Genomic DNA, 21767 nt, shown 5'->3' with positions numbered 1-21767 from the left:
ATATATAGTGTAACACGTATACATGCATACACGTATGTGTACCCCAATTACCCTTTCTTTCTCCCTTTTTAATATCTATGTACCATCTATTGCATACCCTGATTACTAATTTTATATTCAAGCTTCATTATATCGGATACCAAAGCACAACTGTCCCTGAACAAGAAGAGGAATAACCTCACCTAGCGACACAGTGACCAGTGAAACCTGGGGCCTCCCCTTTGAGGAAGAAAGTTGAACACATTTTGATGGTTTCAGAGGAAATTTTACTAAATTAGCAAGCAGCAAATTGTTGTTGCCATGGTTTCCTAGACATGGGATCAAGCTTATGTATGGATGTTGAATGACCAAATTCAGGAACTGTGTCCGGCAGGAGGACTGATGGCTCCGCATCAGTCAACATCCCTTCTATCGTTCAGGGGCTGAAAAGCTAAACATTTTCCAGATTTATTTGCAGCAAGAAAATATAGATGGGTTGTTTAAGGTTCTGCCAATCAAGTACATTAGAGCTAAATAGGGTTTGGACACTGAGCAGGTGGGGAAAGCGGAAGCGTTGTTGGTGGGAGCACGGCATAGAGGACGGGCATGTACGTGGTCCGGACTCTATAGTCTTCCTGGCACTGAGGCAGCAAGCACAGCTCAGCAGTGTCGTTTGAGATCCGCAGCAGACTAGGGTCTACTTTGCTACCCCTCACAACAATTTAATAAACCATTAATTATACTATGTGTCACTCTCTCTGTAACTGAACCCTAGTTTAGAAAAGGACCGATTTTTCTCTACCAACCCCCCATCCACTTGGATTCCATACTGGATCAGAGAAAAAGGAATCAGAATAAATTTTGAAGTTGAGCATTTTTATCTAAGAAGACTGCCAAATGGAGAATTATTTCAACTTTTGAATGACTAAAATTACCAGATTGAACTAAAATTGAAGAGTTTTTCCTCTCACAAGCCAGTAAGTGGGAGACTTGTGAGGAAAATCAGAACACTATTAGAGAGACTGAGACTGCATTTTCTCTGCTCACACGACTAGATCTGCATTTATACTTGCAGTAGACATATTACTGAATACTTAAAATGAGCCAATGAAATCAATTATTGCAACTAATTTCAAAGATGAAGTGACAGACGCACAGAAATTCTGTCCAAGGTCACATAGTGTTGAGTGCATCCCCAGAGCACCCTAACCATTTTGCTGTTCTGGGCCCCAGACTTCTCCTCACTGCCCCCTCTGCTACCACTTAGGTCCCCAGTGTCCTGTGAGCCCCACTTTTCAAAATTTGCCTGGGCACACATGCTGAGCAAAGATGTTTGCATTTTACCAGCACCAACATCCTCTTTTGCTGAGCTCTGAGGGTAAAATTTCAGGCTACAGTAAGGAATCAGAGTGAAATATTCAGGTCCTTCCTAGGGCCTTGATAATTACACTACAGCTATCTACTCGGAGAAATATCTTTCCAGGCACTCACCCTAAATCCCACTAACAGGCCCCTACCCGTGCACCTCCTCACACAATACTCATGGGGCAAAAAATCTACCAAATGCAACCCAGATTCACCTAGAAATGGCCAAGCTTCATCTGAGAGGTGCCAATATAGGGCCTTGGAATTGAAAGCCCCGCAAGGGAGTAGATGGCATACATGTCAAGGATAATGTCTTTGACTCTGTGAGTCACAGTGCGGCAGCTGCACGAGGAAGCCTGGGGGAAGCAGCAGCCAGATTGTGTCTCCATCAGGCCTGACTTCAATTTATTGAAATCCATAACTCTTTCCATGTCATCAAAAGAATCTCTTCAGGTGTGGGAGTTTCTGACAGGAGACTGAAATATTGATGGCGTCTATAATTTTTTTTGATAAATAAGATAACTTCTGATACTAGATGTTGACACAAACAACTTGTCAAAATGTAAGCAAAGCTTTGCATCCAAAAACAAGATCAAAATTGAGGAAATTCTGCTCCTTCCATTTATTTTTGGTCTGTGGCTTGGGAGAAAATAACTGTTGTCCAATATTAATGGTGGCAGGGTATTATTAAAGGTTAAAGAGGAAACTCCTTACTTTGGCTTGACAAATCATTTTAGGCACCTTCTTTTAAATACGCCATTTACCTTTACTCTATATTCAAGAATCTCATTAGTAAATGCACAGGAGGGTGGGAGCTGAATGAGAGGGGAAGACATGGCAGATGAGACCTAATGGGCTCAGTGAGTCTTAGGAATAGAGAAGCCAGTGTGTGTCCACTTCCCTCCTACTCTTTCTAGGTATTCTTCTGAGGTCATGGTCAGAATTTTGTCAAGTACAAATAACAGAAATGGAACACCAAGCAGCTTAAGAAGAAATGGGAATATACTGACTTATGGGTTGTCTAGCTCTGGGTTGGGCCAAATCCTTCCATTTAAATAAATTGCTTTTCTCTCAGCAGTTTCCCCAGGATCATTCTTTATCCCCTATCTGGGTGCAGAGATTCATACAGACATGTCCTTGCTTTTAAACAAATTAATCTTTTAGGGGCAATAAATCTATAAATGAGCCTCAGATGAGCAGGAAGTCACAATGCTGTTCAAGTCCCCACTCACGTGTGCTAGTTGTTTAACCTCTCGGGTTTTAGTTCCATTTACTTCAGGTAGTCATAAAGTTACATGTTAGCGTGGCCATCGAACTGTGCCCTTTCCACTGTGGAGGCCAAGTGCATGACACAGTTTCAAAACCACTCCTCCTCCCTGCATGCCTGGAGCATCATCTGCTAGAATCACAACTAGATTACAACTAGAGTATCACAACTGAGCTCCTTGCCAGTCAGGCCCCTGCCCCACGGAGCTGCCTCTCCACCCATGGTAGGAGAGGGGACATGTGCATATTCAACAGCAATTTCTCTACTTAAATTACAAATCATATACCACAAAAACTTACCCTTGAAAAATATAATTGCTTTTCAATATATTCACAAAACTGTGTAACTATCACTATCAAAATCTAAAGTACTTTCTTCGCCCTAAAAAATACCCTAGATAGCTTCATGCCCATGAATAGTTGCTCCCTATTCCCTCTCCCTTGGACCCTGACAGCCTCGGATCTATGTTCTACATCAATAGATCTGCCAACCTAAGACTTTCCATATAAATGGAATCATAAACTAAGTGGTATTTTGGGTCTGCTTTTCTTTCACTTCACCCAATGTTTTCAAGTGCCTCCTCCCATTGTTTTTTGTCCTTTTTGTGTTGCTGCAGCAGAATACTATAGATTGGTTATTTAGAAAGAAATTTATTTCCTATAATTCTAAAGGTTAGAGAGTCCAATATCAGGGTGCCAGCCACCTAGCAAGGGCCATCATACTATGTCTTCCACCCTAGGAAAGCACAAGAGAGCAAGCGCTCAGATTTGCAGCCCCCAGCCCTTTCACAGTTGACATTAGCCCATTCATGAGGTGGAGCTCGCTTGACCTGAAAAGCTCCCTTTAGGCCTCTTCTCCCAGTGCTGTTACACTAAGGGCTAGGTTTTCAATTCATGGATGGGGGAACATATTTAAGCCATAGCACTTACACTGCAGAATGAATCAGTACTTTCCTCTGTGTGTTTAATAATATTCCATGGTAAGGCTATGCAATATTTTGCTTCTCCATTCATCAGCTGGTGGACACAGACCCCACTTTGGGGTTATTAATAGCACATGAAACTTAATGTATAAATTTTGTGGGGTCATATTTATCAGTTTCTTAGATATAGACCTAGAGGTGAATTGCTGCTTCATATAATAACTCTATTTAATTTCTGGAAGAACTGCCCACCTATTTTCCAAAGAAGCTGCACCATACTACATTTGCATTAGTGATGTATGAGCACTCCAATTTCTTCACTTCCTTGCCAACATTTGTTACCATCTTTTCATAACAGCCATCCTAGTTAATAAGAAGCACTGTGTCACTGTGATTTTCATTTGAGGTTTCCTGATAGCCAATCTTGCTGAGCATCTTTTCATGTGCTTATGGCCACTTATTTGTCTTCTCTGGGGAAATGCCTACTCAAATCTTTTGCCCATTTTAAAAACTGGGGGGTTTAGGGGGGTTGTTTGTTTTTTGCTGTTACACTGTAGGAATTCTTTATATATTATGGATTCTAGTTTTTTTTCTGAGGTTTGTGATTTATAAATATTTTCTCCAATTCTGTGAGTTGTCTTTTCACTCTCTCAGTAGTATCATTTGAAATACAAAGATTTTAATTGCAGCAGGGTCCAACTTACCTACTTTTTTCTTTGACTGCCTGTGCTTTTGATGTCAATGACTGATTTTGCAGGAAAAACAAAGTTGGTCCGAAAGTCTGCTCAGACCACACCAGAAGGCCTCCCAACTCCCAAGGTTCTGGCAGGTCTGGCCATGCCTCTGCTGCAGCTGTGCTATAGTTCAGCTTCTCCCTCTTCCCTCCTGTGCTTCCCTTGCTCTTTCATAGGTTGCTGCCAAAAGTGCTACCCAAAACATTCTGCCTGAAGATGTCATCATGACAGAGCTTTGCTTTTGGGAAACTCAGCCTTAGACACTTTAATGCTGCTCTACTGACCTTAAGACAGAGTCACCTCCTCGTCGTGGTGTCAAGTCCTGCCATGTATGCTGCTTTCCAGCTTCATCTCTGCACATGCTTCTTACACTCCACAATTTGGCCATGCTGAACTACTTGTGCTTGCTTAAAGAAATCATCTCCCTAGCATATGGGCTCTTGCAATTCCTTTGCAATTTCTCCTTTGTCCTCAGCTCTTGTATCCTGCTCTTCACCTGGCCAACACCAATCTCTATCCAAGGTAAGGATCCTCGCAGCTCACCAATACATCTACCAGGATACTGTCTCTGACCCTACTATGTGTTTCCATGCATTTTCTTACTCCCTATCTTATGCACATCATACTAGGGTACAATTCTGCATTTACAACTTTGTTTTCCAAGCCAACTGTGCCTATGAGGACAGGGATCTTGTCACTTGCACATCTCTAGAGTCAGCAAATGGCCTGACATATAGGAAGAACTTGACTGTTGGAGGCCATTAACCAGTATCCATTCTATTCCTCTGCTGAGTCAAGTTTATGGCCCTTCTCACCTTGCCCATTCCCTGGGAATCACATGCTATGCCCTAGGGGGTTGCACCCTCCCCATTGCCTAGATACCTGCTGACCCCCAAGGGCCGAGACTTCCTCATTCCATCACCCCCTATATATACCCAGAACCTCCCCTAAATAAACGAGGCTTGACCAGAACCTTTGTCTTGCCTCCGTTTCTCGCGTCTCCTGTCCTTTGTCCCGTCTTCAATTCCCCGCTCCTCCCCCAGGTGACCTTCGTTGACTGACCTGCTGGTTCGGGACACTTGACAAATATGGAATAAGTGTGCAACACAAAGAAAGTACAGAAGCAGCCCACAAATAGCAGCAACCTACTGTGTGCTTCTTTAGAAAGAGAGTAGATTCTGCACTAAGCTGCAGAGTAGATACAAGTCACCAGGCCAGGAGCGGGAGGGCTCCATGGATGCCTCCCTGAAGTTCTAAAGCCCAATTTTGCACCCCTGCTTTTGACACTCCCACATTCATAGGTTCCTGGGGCCAAGCAGAAACAAGTCCAAACAGAAAATGTCTACCAGAAACTGCTAGAAATGAAGCCACCCTTTCTAGGATGTACATAAAACCTTGTCAGTGTGCACATAGTTTTATGGGCTTCCTTATCAGGACTGTGCAGCAGTCACCAGTGCTGGACAGGCAGTTCCCTAGTTAATCATTTAAATGGGTAGCTAGGCTAGTTACATTAAAATGATGGATCCATGGAGGAAAAACACATTTGGCGTGCCCTCTGGAGCCTTGGCCTCTCTGTGTCCCCTCCCCTCAGATCCAGGTGACTGTAAGAAAGTGCAGATGAGGCCAAGGACTGGGGGGCTGCTAACCTCTCAGTAGCAAGACTCCCTCACTGCTATAGTGTGTGATGCCCACTTGCTCTATCTGTCCTAGAAGGGCTTGCTTTTGTGGCCATGATTGCACTGTCCCTAAAGATGGGTAGAAATTTAACCATTCTATACAATGTGGAGCCCGTAGTCATAGCCATTATGCCAACAATACTTTGAAACCAGATCTTTTAGTTCTCTGTCTACTCTCTCCATTCTGCTTCCCCTTTACAAGGGGCAGAGCAAAAAGTGAAGCTCCTCCAGCCCATTATTCCTCCCTCTCCATCCCATTCCAAGACTGGAGTCATAGCCACACCCATGAGAACAGAGTAGGCTGGCCCATTGGTATCGAGGCTGTCACATTATTTTTGTAACCTCCCTCAGTTCAGCTCAGCTGGGATACCCCTTGGTAGAATATCATTAAGCGTGAAGCTAGCCCAAAGGACATGAAGACAAGGGAGTTGGGGAAATTGCCTCTAAGAAGCCAACACCAAATCTTACCCAACTCCACCCTCCAGTTTGTGGCTTAGAAAGATTTATGGTACTGCACAGATGGGTCATTCTTGAGATAAAGGTCATAGATCTTGCAGCTGACAGCTCCTCTCAATCAGTGCCCCAGGAAAACTTCCCCAGCTGATAAATGAGCTGTCATAGCAGCCTCAGCGATGGGCTCCTAAAGGTCTCCATTGCTGTGAGAGTTCTCATTTATTCTGCAAGAGGAACAACCATTTTTGATGTCAAATAGGACAAAAGATGGCTGGAGCATGGCTCTAAGAAGCCCTCCTTGTCCAGCTCGGATGTGAAGCTCCCACTCTGCACCTATCAGCAGATGTCAAGAGCACAGGCAGCAGCATTACTACTCACTCACGAGGAGACCAGCATCCAGTGTTCTGCCAAAGTGACCCACAGGGAAAATGCTAGATGGATCCAAAAGATACAAACTTTTGGATCCAAAATAATAAAGTCTAACCTGCCAATAGAGAGGAAGCTGTATTCTATTCAGAGGTAGGAAACTCACAGAGGTGTAGACTGTAAGCAGCTCTGCTAGCTACCCATCCAATATCCATTCTCCCTTTCCTTCTCCCAGACTGACCACTGAGTTTAGAGCAGTAAAGTAGCCAGTTAAAACCACCCCTCTGTCTCAACTCACTTATGGCAAGGGCACTGCTGGGACTATTGCATACTCTATCAGGATTTTTGGAAAGGTTTTGCTTTCCTTTTACAGCCATGACTCCTTCCACCACCACTCATTCCTTATTCATGCCTGTGTTATATATGAGAAGACAGCAAAGGTGCATCTATCTTGCAATATGGTGAGGATGGAAGTGTAAATGGAACAAGGTGACATCGTGGAACTACCATGCCAGCCCTAGAATCCTGCCTTTGGTCTGTGATTATGTGAACAAAATAACTGCACTCTTTGATTAAGACACTAGAGCCACACTGCACATGGAAGCAGAGTTCTGAGTGATAGAGTCCAAGCTCTCAAGACTGGAATTTGAGCAAGCAGAGTTTCTCCTCTTGAGCCCATGTCCACAGCTGCAGAAAGGGAGTGGCAAGAATATTAGTCACCACCCCTAGTAAATCACCCACTGTGCACAGGTTGTGAGAGTGTTTGGCATGACTCCCTTACAGAATTAAGAAATTAACCATGCCATACTACAGGTACTCACACTGCTCATCACTACATCTACTGCGATCTCAAAAGCTTTCAAGGGGATCAAGTGAAACTAGACTGGACGTTCCTTAGTTACATAACCTGTTACATGCATACCTACCAGTCACTTTCCCTGCAGTAGACAGCTGAAGAGGAAGTAATAGTCTCACTCCCGGAAACTCATGAGACTCATCCCCAGCCCTGCTCAGAGGGAAGGAACAAAGAGATTTCAGCACAGTTGTGCCAAATACAAAAGTCAAGAGAAGCCAAGCATTCCACATGGTTTACATGGGCCTCCTTCAGGGATGCATCTAGGACAGCCTAGATGCCCAGACAAAGCCCTGGAACCAGGAGCTTGTCTTCTCTCTGGGTTGTGCCTCCCCTCCACAGTCCTAGCCCCTCAGGCCTGTGTGCAGTCAGGACTTCCAAAGTGCTGACTACCCTTTCATCACTGCTGGGGACTCCACCTCTCATTCCAAAGGCTGCCCCAGCTAGACCCTTCCTGCCTCCTGGGACTTTGGTATATCACCCATGTGTTACAGATCAGAGGCTCACAGCCACATGACCATCTTCTAGGAACTCAGGCTTGAACATGAGTTTTTTTTTACTCTAAATCTGATCTGAATCACCATGTTAACATTCTCTCTCTGTCTCTGTCTCTCTCTCTCTCTCTCTCTCTCTCTCTCTCTCTCTCTCTCTCTCTCTCTCTCTTTCTCTCCGCCTCTCAACCTCCACCCCATGTAAGGATCTGCTTGTCAGGTCCTGAGTTTGATCCTTGGTAACCAAAAAAAAAGCCTCTTTGTAGGGTTTGTGTCTTTTTTGTTTTTGTTTTTGTTTCTTTGTTGTTGTTGTTGTTGTTGTTGTTGTTGTTGTTGTTGTTTCTGCCTGTGTCCATCTTGGTCTCTCTTGCTCTGCAAATCTCATAGCCTTCTCTCCAGGTCCATGTGCAAGGTGCATGTCTGGCTGGCTGTCTTTCCTGTTGCTCTGTCTGGGGGTATGTGGGCTTTTTGCCCCCAGTGTACCACAGCATAGCTGCTTGTTTCCCTAACTGTGCCTCGTGGGAAGCTCTAGCTTCTGCAGCAATAGCGCCTACTTGCTTCGTTGACAGTTGCAACTCAAGGGCTTAGAACAAAATACAGGATAGACACTGATTAGACTTTTATCAAAGCAATAACTGCGTATGTGCCAAACATACTAAGGAGAAAAATGACAGAAGCCCAGCACTGGAAAAGACAATAGCTCTCCTACAGACAGCTAGAAACTGGGGATGGGAAAGGAAGGATTTAAAGCCAATTTTTCCATTCCTTACTCAGAATTCAATCGGTGAATTTGTTAAAATATTCTCATAATACTTGTCTATTGGCAGGGCCCAGTGACCTGAGAGATTAAAAACACATACAGTATGATGGTTAAAAACTACCAAAAATGAAAGCGTGGGTTCACACCTCAGGTCCTCCAACCCTTAGCCTCCCTGAGCTCTTTCATCTCCCTTTTTAATTTTTTATTCGGAAGAGAAAAAAGAATAAAAATTATACAGAATCTCAAAACAAGATAATAGGAAATTAACAGTGGATACTACATTGCATATTGTTATCTTCAAAGTAGTTGCTTAGATTACCAGACATAGGCATGTAAAATTGATCTAAAAATATGAGCACAAACCATTCCTTTCAATGAACAGAAGTTAATAGTACAGGTAGCATATATATTATAGATTTGATTTGATTAGATTAGATTAGATCAGATTAGATTAGATTAGATGATTAGATATTTGTTCCCCCATCCCAGTTGTTTTTCCTTTTCATTTGGAGCAATTTCTTTCCCTTTCTTTTTCCCTACATCTATTGTACCTTTTGCATCTTATTTCCTATCTCAGTTCCTTATACTAGGGAGACAGTGCAATGTTTACACATGTGAGTCTGACTTATTTCACTTACAAGTATAGTCTCTAGTTGTACCCGTTACCTATAAAAGCCGCAAGTGTATTCTTCTTTATAGCTGAGTAGTACTCCATTGTACAAAAATACCTCTTTTTTATCCATTCTTCAGTTGATGGGCATTGTCATCTCCTTGATAGTCAAATGTCACCAAGAACAGGGCCTAGCAAGTAGATAAGTGCTCCAAGGACACACTGTTGTTCATTTTACAGATGAGTTATCAGAAAGGGCAAAGAGCTGCCCTTCACAGCCTTGATCGAGGCCTGCTTCCAGGCTGGGCCAATAGAGGACTGACCCTTGGGAAGAGAGGCAGGTCTTCAGCAGGCTTTGAGCTCCACCTCTGGTGACTTCCTCCTCCAGCATCCACCCACAGAGTGTAATCCTCCCTCCCAGGATTTGAACACAACACAGCTCAGCAAGCGACCTCAATGGCAGCAGGCCTGTGTCTCTTCTCAAGGGTCTGTTATTTAACCCCTAAGATGCTGTGAAATAGGCAAAGTAACATGTCATCTACCACCAAGAAGTGTGGAAATTAACTGGAATTAAAGGTCACACCATAAATGCACACAAAATGCTAGCCGCCATGAGTAATGAGACAACTGCAGCCTGAGCCCTCATGCCCAGCCTCAAACTTAAATGTGGATCTAAAGAGCTAGTACATTTCATCTCACTCATAACACATCCTGAGATAAACAGGTTCACCCACCTCCTTTGTCCTAGGGCAGACATTAAGTCCCAACTGTTGCCCAGAGAGCTATGATGGAATTCAGCCTTCCACTTCCTGCTCACCTTCAAGGTGAGGAGAGAAAATAAGCAAGGGCAGAGGCTAGCCCAGGGAAGGGAGCTGAGGAGCAGTCAGGGAGGGCCCCACCCACTGGGTCTACCCACATGCCTTCCTCCTTTCACTTGCAAGTGGCTCCAAGTGCCACCCAAGGGCTGAGTAGGTCCAGTGACCTGGGCCCTCTGAATAATAAGCTTTACACTCCAGATATGGTGAGGCTTCTAGCCAAGAGGCTCCCACCCATCCCTTGAATGTATGCAATGTGAAGATGAGCCTGAGCTCTCTATGCTTTCTACCTTTCTCCTAGAACAGGACAGGACTTCTGACATCCTGGAGGCACTGGGCAGCCTGGCCTGCTAAGCAAAGGAAAGTCCAGCTTGCTGAGCAGGAGGATTTGAGAAGTCACAACCAAGCCAAGCACTCAGACTTTCTTCACAAGAGACTCACATCCCACTGGGTGATGTGAGTACAGCCAGTCACCTCTCCCCTCCCCCACAAGCCCACCCACAGAGATTCCTAATGATCACCTGGCCTTTGCCCCACCACCCAGACCTCCCTTGCTCTCATGAAAGAAATTTTTTGTGGGTCTGGCACTGTGCTGGGGCCAGGTGACAGGGACTGAAGGAACCCAGAACCTGTCCAGAAGATTTTAAAAGGAAAAAACATTGGTCAGAAGCCACACAGGAATAAGTCTGCCCTTTTCTTGTCTGTGACACAGTGGAGAGGCTGGGCTATAGAAATGAAATATTGAGAAAGATTTGCACAGTTTCGCCTTTATTAAAATTAAACATTCAAAATGAGAAACTAGAACATGATTTTTTATTAATACATTTGAGGAAATGTTTCCTCAGCTATCACTGTAACTGATCAAGCATGTGACAAGTGTTCTTTTCTATGATACACATCCTCAGCATCCATGCAGAAAGCACTAGATCAAGGACCTTCCCTGTGCAATGTCAATGATCCAATCTGACTGCTTGTGACAAGCACAGGGATAGAGCACCCACACAGACATTCACAATCAGTGTCCGGAGTTTTCTTCCAAAGAAAGTATTTTACATGTACAAATTAAACAAGAAGTCCAATATGGGTCTTTTATTGCCACTAGAAAGGGAGGAAATAATTTACACTTTATAACCAAAGGCAAGGACATAGCACTAGGACAGTTTGTTTCCGCAAATGCCACAGCTCCATGCACTCCTGCCATGGCCAATGCTGTGTCCATGAGTCACTGAGTTCCAGGGCAAAGGCTGCACCAGGGCCGCGAGGCTGTGACTGCCCACCAGGGAAGAAGCTGCTTCCACTCCCATTTGGAAGGGCTCCAGCTTTCCTGCTTGGTCAGTGAAAAAGCAACACACCTGACTGTGAGAGGCTTAGAACTCTAAATAGTGCAAACATTTAAAAAAAAAAAAATTCCAGCCCCTTGCTTCTGTAGGCACACAGAGCCTTAAAAGCTGGAATGAGTTTGCTCAGTTTCCCAACTTGACCCAAGTAGGGGCAAACAGGGAGCATGGAGGCGATTCAAATGGCACCTGCCCCAAAAATAAGAACAAAGATTTGTTTTTTAAAAATGAGGCTCAAGACAAATAAAGACACAGAATAGACCTCGGAACAGAGAAGCTCAGGCACCAAGCTGGAGGTGGGTGTGAGTATCCACAGGCACAAGCCTAATGTGCTCTTCTCGGGGGTTGGGACAGGTCCTTTTCCTAAAGTATGGAGATGGATGTTCCCAAAAGGGACATCACCTGGAGGCAAAGGCCTTGGGGCACGGAAGTTTCAGAAGAAGAGAAAGACAGAAGAGAATGAAGAATGGCCTACTGAATCCAGGAACCAGAGAATACGGGCCAGAGGGCACGCCCTTCTCTGGGGTTGCTGCATGCTACAGTGAGCCGGGCTCGATGCCAGGCAGGAAGAGCCACCAGAAGATGGCCATCCAGCCTCGGCCTCCAAAAGCAAACTCTATAAAATTAACAAATGGGGAGACAAGCAAAATAGACAAATGAGCAAACAAGCAATCTATATCATCTACGAGTAGATGCTGAGGCTAGCTTAACATTAATCTCTTGCAATTCAAGACACACCAGTGACTGTGCTTTTCAATTCAGCAGTCTCTCTATTTTTTTCAGCAGTCTCTCTTGAGTACAGTATGAAAAAGAAGACTGGAGCTCCTGAAATATTTGGGGTTTTTTGGGGGGTAGGAAGGGCAACAAAGGAAAGATAAGCTACAGGCATAGACTGTGTGTGAGACTGAATGACATATACAACACAACGTTTTATTATCATGGACAATAAAAAGTGATTCATATATTTTGAAAAAAAAAATATCTTATAAAAATCTCTACATTAAAATTTTAGCCTGAAAGCTATAGCTTCAGTTTTATAAAAAGGCAATCTTTGAAAGAATCTGGCTCAGAAATATACAAACATTACACAACATATATCAAAGTAAGACAGCTCAAAAAGCATCTTAGGGGATATTGCAACTGGCTTGTCATGAAATAGAATTAAGGATTCTTATTGCATAGCAGAAAATGAGGTCACTTTATTTGCATAATACTGCAACTTTTTAGATGGAGAGATGCCATTGGGTACTTATGAGAAAATACCTTTGGAATTCAGAATCTGACTTCTGTGTCGTCCAAATCAGTATCCAAGTGGCGTCTAAGCTGCTTCTAACCTTGGGCCTCAATTCCATTTCACCACTGCAATCAGATTTCAGATATGCCACCGGCAAAGCTGCATTCACAAGCAGGAGTGGCCACCCTAATAGGGGCAGGGAAGGGAGGCCTCACTACCACGTGACCAGCATAGACTTGAAAGTCTAATGCATCCACTGTGGAGAAAGAATTGCACCTGAGGATAAAGCAACAGTAACTCCGGGGTGGGGTCTGTGGACAGCTAGAGCAGAGTGACTCTCTCGTGATGACATAGCAGTATTCTATCTAGTCCCTGTGAGAAAGGCTGCATGGAGATGAAATGAACATGGCCCCTGCAGCACCACCGGCAGAGGCAAGGCCCTTTGGGAAGGGGGATGCAAGGCGGGACCAACGGCAAAAACTCCAAGGCAGAAAACATGGCTGGCAAGCTTCCAAGGTATCTTTTCTAGAACAATGACAAATGACAAGCTTGTCAAATGACAAGATGACAAGCTTTCCCCATCTAAGCAGAAAAGCTTAGCTTCTCCATCATGGGAAAAGGGGTGAAGAATTTTCCTTTCATCCAAAGTGGAGAACTTGTATGTCAGGCACACACCAGACTCCTCACCCTCACCCTTACCATATGTGCTCACCAACAAGTCTCAAAGCATCTTTGGAGATGGAAGAAGGATATCTGGGACAAAAAATCTCTGACTCAGAGCCAGGCAGAGCTCTGAAATCACAGTCACGCCTGCAGCCAGTGAGACCAGAGTGGCTAATTCAAGCATGACTTTTCTTCTGGGTCCACTCAAGCTAGATATGTTAGCCTTTGCTCAAGGCTTCTGAGTTCCTAGGTACCTAAGTGCTCTTCAAATGTCTTGATGAAACAATGTGTGCTTAACTTTGGGAAGGGAAGCTTCATTCTCAAGAGAGGTAAACAACAGTCATTATATACAGTAAATACTCAAAGTGGCCAACCAGCTGGGAATCTTAGTAGTCTCCTAAGTTTCTGCAGGACAGAAGTAGAAAAAACAGGGATGCCAATCTCCTGAAGAATCTGTCTAGAACACACATTGGTCCAATGTCAGGGTTTACAAAGAGGAGAATCTTGACATCTCAGAGGGCTAACACCAGGCTTCGGAATATAAGACACAATATTTCCCTCCTCAGCCACAAAAGCACAACATAGGCAATGTGCTAGCTTAGGAATTACACATATTGAATTACACATTTATTAGGTCTTTTAAAAATGCAAATGACCTAATGCTCCCTCAAATTCCCCTTCCAGATGCTTCACTTCCTATAATTGGTAATGTTCTGTCTAAGTCCTCTTAAAAATCCAAGTATTCTTGAAAAAGGTCTCAACTTCAGGGCCCATTGCCATCTCCTTCCCAACAGTGCAAGCAAAGGGAATGGATGTCTGCGGCTTGGGGAGAAGTACATACCTTGATATAAGGAGAAAGCACAAGAGGACAATAAGGTCATAAGACAGATTTGACTGTCATCACAAAGTGCCAAGGGCTAGCCTCAGCCACTAGAGTCCCTTGAAGTCATTCATGTCCAAATGAATCGTACGTGACCCCATAGACAACCTTATCTCTGAGTTGGCAGAAGGGTGACCTTTTACTTTCCTTGAAGTTTGAACACTTACAAGTAAAATGGGGTACTGTGATGATTAGGCCTAGATAATAAGTACAAATGGGGCCATCAGGTCAAGGGAAAACCTGGAAGCAGTACCCCTCCCTAGACCACTGTGAGCAAAGACTAAATCCTCACCATCTTGTTTTTTTATTTTCTTCTTGTACAGTTTTTTCTCCAGTGTGTTATCTGGGGCTATTCTGAAGAGTTCATTTTTTTTTCCTGCTCAACAAACAAAATCTCCCAAACTTAGAATCCATGACATCAAAAGTCAGAGACCCAGATAGACCAAGTGGTTCTCACTTGCTTCCTAGAGTTGAGCCCTGGAAGGGCAGCTAAGAAGACCATGCGAACCTGTCTTTTCCCTGATCTAGTATGCAGAGGACAGGGCACAGCTTCAAGAAAGCCCCAGCTTCTCTATAAACAGAGTTACAGTAGTCAGGTCATGTTTATGGGCATGATCACAGAACTGCCCTCTCGTGGGTTACTTCTGGACACTTCCAACCTGTTCAACTGGATCTCCAGAAGATAGCAGCTTTAATTGTTTCAGGGTCCTCATGAGACAAATCCAGAAGAAAGGTTCCTGTTACTTGATTTTCAACATGGCAAAAAGATCAGTAGTAAAGAAATCCAGTAAATTACCATAACTCCCCACCCCACAACTGAGTGAAAACACCATGTTTTATACACAGACACACACATGTGTACCACTCACATGTGCACATGGGTTCCAGACTCTCTGTTGTTCCTATATAAATACCAAAAAAGAAAGAAAAAGCCTGAAGGTGCTGCTGAGGCTGTCAGGAATGTTGCTGCTCAGGGCTGAGGCCAAAGCACCTTCGGGAAGCAAGAGGTGGGTCCATACTTAAGGGACAATGCCAGTCTGCCAAGTCAGAGGACAGTGGTTCTCACACCACCAAGGACCATCTTAGTGAGGTACATCTGGCTGCTAGCAACCTGCTGCTCCAGTCACTGGTAGCACCCACATCCTCCTCCATCTCCTGGCAGTGGGAATTTGGGTCACAAGGACTTGTGAATGACAGCAACACCTAACATGAAAGAAAAAGCAAGTTATTGTCAGAACTTCTCCAAAACTATTCAGAGTCCCATGAAGTCACCCTACATCACAGCCAAGAGAATTGAGTATGATTTTTAGCCAAATATTGAAGGACTGTGATCTTGGGTTGCCAGTGGCTAGCTGTTTCCGACTCTACCACTCAGGTCTTAGCAGGACATTTGAAATCATGAACACAGTGCCTCAAATACCATTTGTCTAAGACAAATATACCTCCTTCTTTATATAAACAAATATTGGTCAGGTTTTCTGGTACCAGCTGCTGAACAATATACTAACTCAAAAGATGCTAATAGGTGAGATTTCATTGGAGTCTTGTATTAACAAATTCCCATGGCTACAAAACAAATCTGGTTGAAGATGAGATTAAGAGGATATTGCTGGCCAGGCATGGTGGTGCACATCCTCAATCCCAGCACTCAGGAGACTGAGGCAGGAGGATTGCTGTGAGTTCAAGGCTAACCTAGGTTACATAATAAACTTGACCAGCCTGAACTACATAATGAGACCCTATCTCAAAAAAGAAAGAGAGATTATTGCTAAAAGAAAGACAAAGATACCTCATTGGAGAAGTTCTGTTAATGCATCTATTTCCTGTTAATTCCTAGAGAATAGTCCAGACTTAGATACCCACAGCTGGCAGAACCTGAGTCCAGGCCAAGAGACACTGCTTGACCTCGATGCATTTTACCCATACCTCAGATATTTCTTTCACCAGGTAGCATTCTTAAAGACCAGGCTTGCTTTTTTTAATATAAGCTTTCTTCTGGTTATAAAAGTAAGATATTCTCATTTTGGAAAATACAAAACACAAAGAAACAGATCTTTAATCCCTCCACACAAAGAGAATCACCATGACATTCCTGGAATATTTCCTAGCTTCTAATAAGCATCACACTCTTTTACTGAGGGTCTCACACCAGGGAGGGCTGGTACTCAGTGGCCGCCACATTACCACATTTCATTCTCACGATAGCCCTCAGAGGCTCAGACTAATTTTTATTCTCATTTTATAAATGAGATAACAGAGGTTCAGTCAGATTGAATACATGGCTCAAGAGATCCAGGGTTAGTGGCAGAGCTTGGATTCAAATTCAGATCTGACCCAAGTATCCACTTCCAGAAACTACAGCTATACACTGCCCTCCCCAAACAGGACCATAGGACTGAGCATGCACAATAGATACAACCATGCAGCCTCCTGTAACTTAAAAGTCTACCACAAACATTTTCTTATGACATTAGGAATGCATTTACTGTAAGAGATTCCATAGGTTAACAATTTCTTTAATGTCAAACATTACATGGTTTCCAGTTGGTTATTATAACTAATACTCCAACAAATAACTTAGTATCTAGGGGTTTTTTTTGTTTCAGAGCAGATCTCTACATTTTAAGATAATAGACAGATTTTGCACATAAAATTTCATGTTTGCATGTCTCCTTCCCACTTACTTCTCGAGTAGATAGACAATAAAGAAAGCAACATGAAATATTCAGCACTTATATGAAATTCTAATGAGTCATACGAAAGCCCTTTCCTCTAAGACACAGGCGGAACCAGCTCCAAGATCCCGCCTATGCCTCACTGTCTTACCCTAGAAAACACCCTGCTCTTCCCTCTGCAGCTGCAAAAAGAAACTATCCATGCTGATTTTCATAATTAACCATGAATAGAATAGCTCTGGGATGAAACTACTTCTAAAATGTTTCATAGTTAACAAAGGAAAATGTGACGAGTTGGGGGAAACCCCTAAAAGGTGAAAAAAGCAAAAGAAGTTCATTGCAGTGAGAGCTTTATACTGAAAGAATACGACATAAAATCCATTTGGCTTGCCCTACACAATCCTGCTGTGCCCTGAAATCCAAATGAGATGGAGGGATGACTGGTCTTTGTAATGCAAAATGGTAATAAGAATACTCCTGCACTCAAGGTATGAATTAAATAAGACAATAATTTTTAAATTCTTAGCTCGTCCATTGTGTGTACTTGATAAATAGATATCTAACTATTCCATGTATAAGGAGCTGGGAGACATCCTAAATATACATTATCATGTCATTCTATGGACCTGTTGACCTCAGCAACATTAACTCTGCTGCTACCTCTGCCCCTTACCTCACCAAATCCTGCACAGTCTCTGGAAAAAAGCCTTCTTGGTTTCCCATTATACTGCCCAGCCTCTTTCCCCAGTCCTGAGCTAGCGCAGTACAAGGGACATGGCCGAGAAGTAAGACCAAGGTTGGAATTCTGACTTGGCCATTTACTGGCTGTGTCCTTGGCAAGTTACACACTCCAAAGCTCAGTTTGATCATCTTTAAAATAGAAGGATCTAGTCCTATGTAGCTGAGGGCTGTTGAAAAGATGACAGTGCGTGCACGCACTGCACCTAACACACTGTCCCACAGCAGAGAAGGAACACTCATCAAAGAGCACATGTGACTGTGACCTACTCTCCAAGCTCACGGAGCCCATCTCCTCCAGAAAGAGGCCCCGGATTCGGTCATTCTCATTCATATCTTCCACCTAAAGCTGTACAATGCAGCTTGTGACATTATCTTGTCCCCTACTTTTTCCACAATCCAACTTCTGAAGAGCAAGAGCCATTCTTTACACTGCCTCAGAACCTGGCACATAAAAAAATCAGGAGTGACCATGAAGCTCTAGGATATCTGTAGCAGCAGTTCAGCTCATTTGGAAACAGCTCCATGGAATACTCAGATTCGCAAGGGAAAGAAGCGCTCATTCTTAGCATCTGTCACGGACAAAGTAAAGGAGTGGCCCCACGGTCCCAAGTCCAGCAAACTCAGAACCCTTCTTACACTGCTAGAGTGGGCGGGGCTATAACACACTGACCTGCGTAGCTCCGCCCCGTGCTCATGTTGGTTGGCAGCAGCGTCCATTTGTCAGTAACGGGATTGTAGTACTCCACCGAAGCCAGGTTGCAGGATCCGTCGTCCCCTCCGACCACGTACAGGAGCCCATTCACTGCACAGACCCCTGGGGTTGAACACAAGCCGCAGGAGCACTAGAGTTCAGGGCCCGTGGAGATGAACCCAACTAGCTCTGAGGGCTGCTTTCCTTCCTTTCCAGTCATTGTGAAGATGAAGATCTGCTCCACAGGTCTGAGTTTGCCCGATGGGGGAACACGCCACCAACACGCTCTGAGCTCCCAGAATCCCCTCCTCTCACAGGGTCATTTCCCTCCCCAGGGAACAGTCACTACTACATGGTCACACACAGATGCTTTCTCTGCCCACATCTGATTGTGGGTACACACAATCACTCTATGAGAAGCTGCCCACGGAGCACACAGACCTCCCATACCCACCCTGAGCTAGGGAATGAGATGACTGAGGCCAGTGTGTGCATGCTACTAGTTCTCTGCTTGTTGGTTTTTCCCTGACGTGCTCTGTTAAGCATCTATCCTGTGGTGCTGATGGCTGTGGCTACATAAATCCTTATAGAAAATGGGGATTCTAAATCCCCACAGGATGGATACTCCCTCCCCCCAACAATCTCAGGGTGAGCTAGTTTGAGGGTAAGATTTCATGCAGGTGGTAGGGATATGTAGTTATCAAGACTTTAAAAGGCCACAATTCAATAAATTGTGTTTTTGCAAAATGAGATTATTGGATTGGTGACACTTTAAAAAGTGGTAATTAGGTACTCTCAAATATTGGTGAGAGGCTAAAATGGACCTCCTTCCTGGAGTCTGTCTAAAGCACAGGTGCTCCCTTTACCTCAAAATTCTATTTCTGACATTTTAGTCTACAGAAATGACTTTGGATTTGTGTACTGATTCCACTGTAAAAACCATTTATAGTAACCAAAGCATAGTATAGGGTGGCTAAAGGGTGGAAATAATCTTCGCTATCTTTTTTTTTTTTTTTTTTTTTCTTTTCCCGGAACCGGGGATTGAACTCAGGCCCTTGTGCTTGCCAGGGAAGCACTTATTCCACTGAGCCATCTCCCCGGCCCCAAGGGTGGAAATAATCTAAGCATCCAGTAACATGCTGGTCGTTTAAATTATGATAGAGGCATTAAAATACCATGCAAATTAGTGTTTTAATAAGATGTTGATAAAAGATGGTAAAGTGAGTTTGAAGCAGATTATAAAGCTGATAATCAACGTGATTCCATGTTTGTTATTAACAGAAATATCTGTATGTGAATGTGTGTATGTACTCACATTTACAATAAGCTTAATTCTCAGACTCTGGATAGATTCGCTATAATTCCTTGCTTGTGTGGCTTAGGGCCAAATACCAAGTTATATCATAACAGGCTTAGGCGTTGAGAAAATCAGTACATACCCCCTCTGTTTATACCTCCAATGAATCTGCCACAAATTGGTTTAACAAACAAAAAATAGGAGAGTAAAAGAAATAAACTGCCTGAAAGTCACCCACTTGCACTTCAGTCTAGGAAGGTAGGTTAGGCCAACACTTCCTAGAACAAAGAGGCGCAAGAAATATACAACAGAGGATGTCACCCAAAGGGCAATAGCCTAAAATCACTTATTAGGGATGTCAGCCTCTTAGAAATATGAACATAAGGTGGGGTAAACCATTTCTACAGGGAGGACTAGTGGAAATTGGGAAAGGCAAGCAAAGGAGAGACAGGAAATACAAGAAGGGAATGAAGGAAGTGGTTCCACTAGAGAATCAGTCATAGGTCAGACTCTCCTTGCAAGGAAGGAGACTGAACTTAGGTAAAAATGAGAGGTTCTCCTAGCCAGGCACTGGCAAAGAAAACAAACGATCAAGTGTCTATACAGCCCTACACTTAACTACCAGCAAAGCCACTGTGGGAGTGGGTGACTAGTAGCAAGCACAGGGCTTTTCTGGGTTTTGTGCAACTGTATGCAGTAAGTCACTGCACCTCACTGGAGATGAGGGACCCCTCTGCATCTACCTGGGGCTCTTTGTGGGTCTCCAGTCCCCTTCTCCCTAGGCCAGAGCCTACCCAGTACATGGATGCTTCCTTTTTAGAATCCAAGCTCAGCTCCAGACCATGACAGTTTTTCCTCTCTTCCTTTCACTCAGAGCTACTGTCTACACTCCAGGAGAAAAGACCCACAACCCTCAGAGGGAGGAAGGAGAGAGCAGTAACAGTACCTGCATTGCGCCGGCACATGTTCATGTCGGCCACCTGCTTCCAGGTGTTTGTTCCAGGGTCATAAACCTCCACACTCTTCCTCACCAAGGGCCCATCATGCCCACCTGTGGCGTACAGCTGTCCGCTGAGCACTCCAACACCTGAAAGGCAGAGCAAAGCGTCCTAGCCTCAAGCTGGTCACACAAACCAGGAGGCCTCTTGTCCAGTCCTGGACAGCTAGTACCAGCAGGGTGACTTGGCGAGTTCAGCTTTTTCGCCATGGACCTCAGTGTCCTCGTCCATATGCTCATAATACCCTGCCTGCGTCTTAAGACTGGCAATGTGTACACATTGAAATATAAAGCATGTAAGACCTTTAAAACATCTATATGTTACATATGTTTATATATGTTTCACATGTATATGTAAGAGTGTGATAAGTGACAGAAAAAGAAAGACTGAAAAATACCAAAACATTACAAGTGGTTATTTCTGGACAGTAACTACGTGTCTTTTCCTCTTGTCTATCATATCACCTCACCTTCCCACAATACTGAACTACTTAGACTTATATTGGTTGAACAAAAAGAGTTAAAAATTGGATGTAGGCACCCAGCAGGTGCACTGAGCTCACTCGTAGGGAGCCCTCCCTGGTGGTGCTGTAGGCATCAGCTGTTCTTCCTGCCCACTTCCCTCACCTGGGTGGCAAAGGGCATTCATTCCATCACTCACAGCATCGATCGGCCTGAGCAGAGTGCCGGAATAGCATCACTTACAAGTTTTAGGTCATCTAAAGACAAGTGGAGGAGATAAAAGCCATAAGGAGGATGGTGGCACCTAGAAAGAGCATGTGATCTGCTGCCAGCACACCCGGGTCCCACTGCCTGGACTGCCCTGCTGGGGCTCTTCCCCTTTCTGAGCCTCAGGGGCCTTGCGGGTTAGCTCAGTTGTCTAAGCATCTGATCTGGAAAACCCAATAAGGTGCAAGGGACCCCAGTTCAATCCCCAACTCCACCTGCCTTACCAGACCCA

The 21767-nt window shown here is 44.1% G+C and overlaps 1 protein-coding gene across 4 annotated transcripts in view; it reads right to left on the bottom strand.

Moving 5' to 3' along the window:
- Window positions 1-11063: 11063 nt before the first annotated feature.
- Klhl3 (kelch like family member 3) overlaps window positions 11064-21767 on the bottom strand; it is a 113212-nt gene continuing 102508 nt past the window's right edge. For 3 of the 4 annotated variants that reach the window (XM_023716533.1, XM_004632234.2, XM_023716532.1), the window contains 3 exons: window positions 20756-20896; window positions 18492-18635; window positions 14782-15608 (listed from right to left, as the gene is read on the bottom strand). In XM_023716533.1, coding sequence (XP_023572301.1) covers window positions 15580-15608; window positions 18492-18635; window positions 20756-20896 — 314 coding nt within the window. In that variant the 3' untranslated portion in view covers window positions 14782-15579. Of the gene's footprint in view, window positions 14367-14781; window positions 15609-18491; window positions 18636-20755; window positions 20897-21767 lie in introns of those variants that run through there. The other variant, XR_002821349.1, reaches the window with a different exon arrangement.

This window comes from Octodon degus, unplaced genomic scaffold (assembly GCF_000260255.1).
Source record: "Octodon degus isolate 3935 unplaced genomic scaffold, OctDeg1.0 scaffold00048, whole genome shotgun sequence".
NCBI lineage: Eukaryota > Metazoa > Chordata > Mammalia > Rodentia > Octodontidae > Octodon > Octodon degus.
The sequence above is the reverse complement of the archived record's forward strand: the minus strand, read 5'-3'. Positions and strand labels throughout refer to the sequence as shown.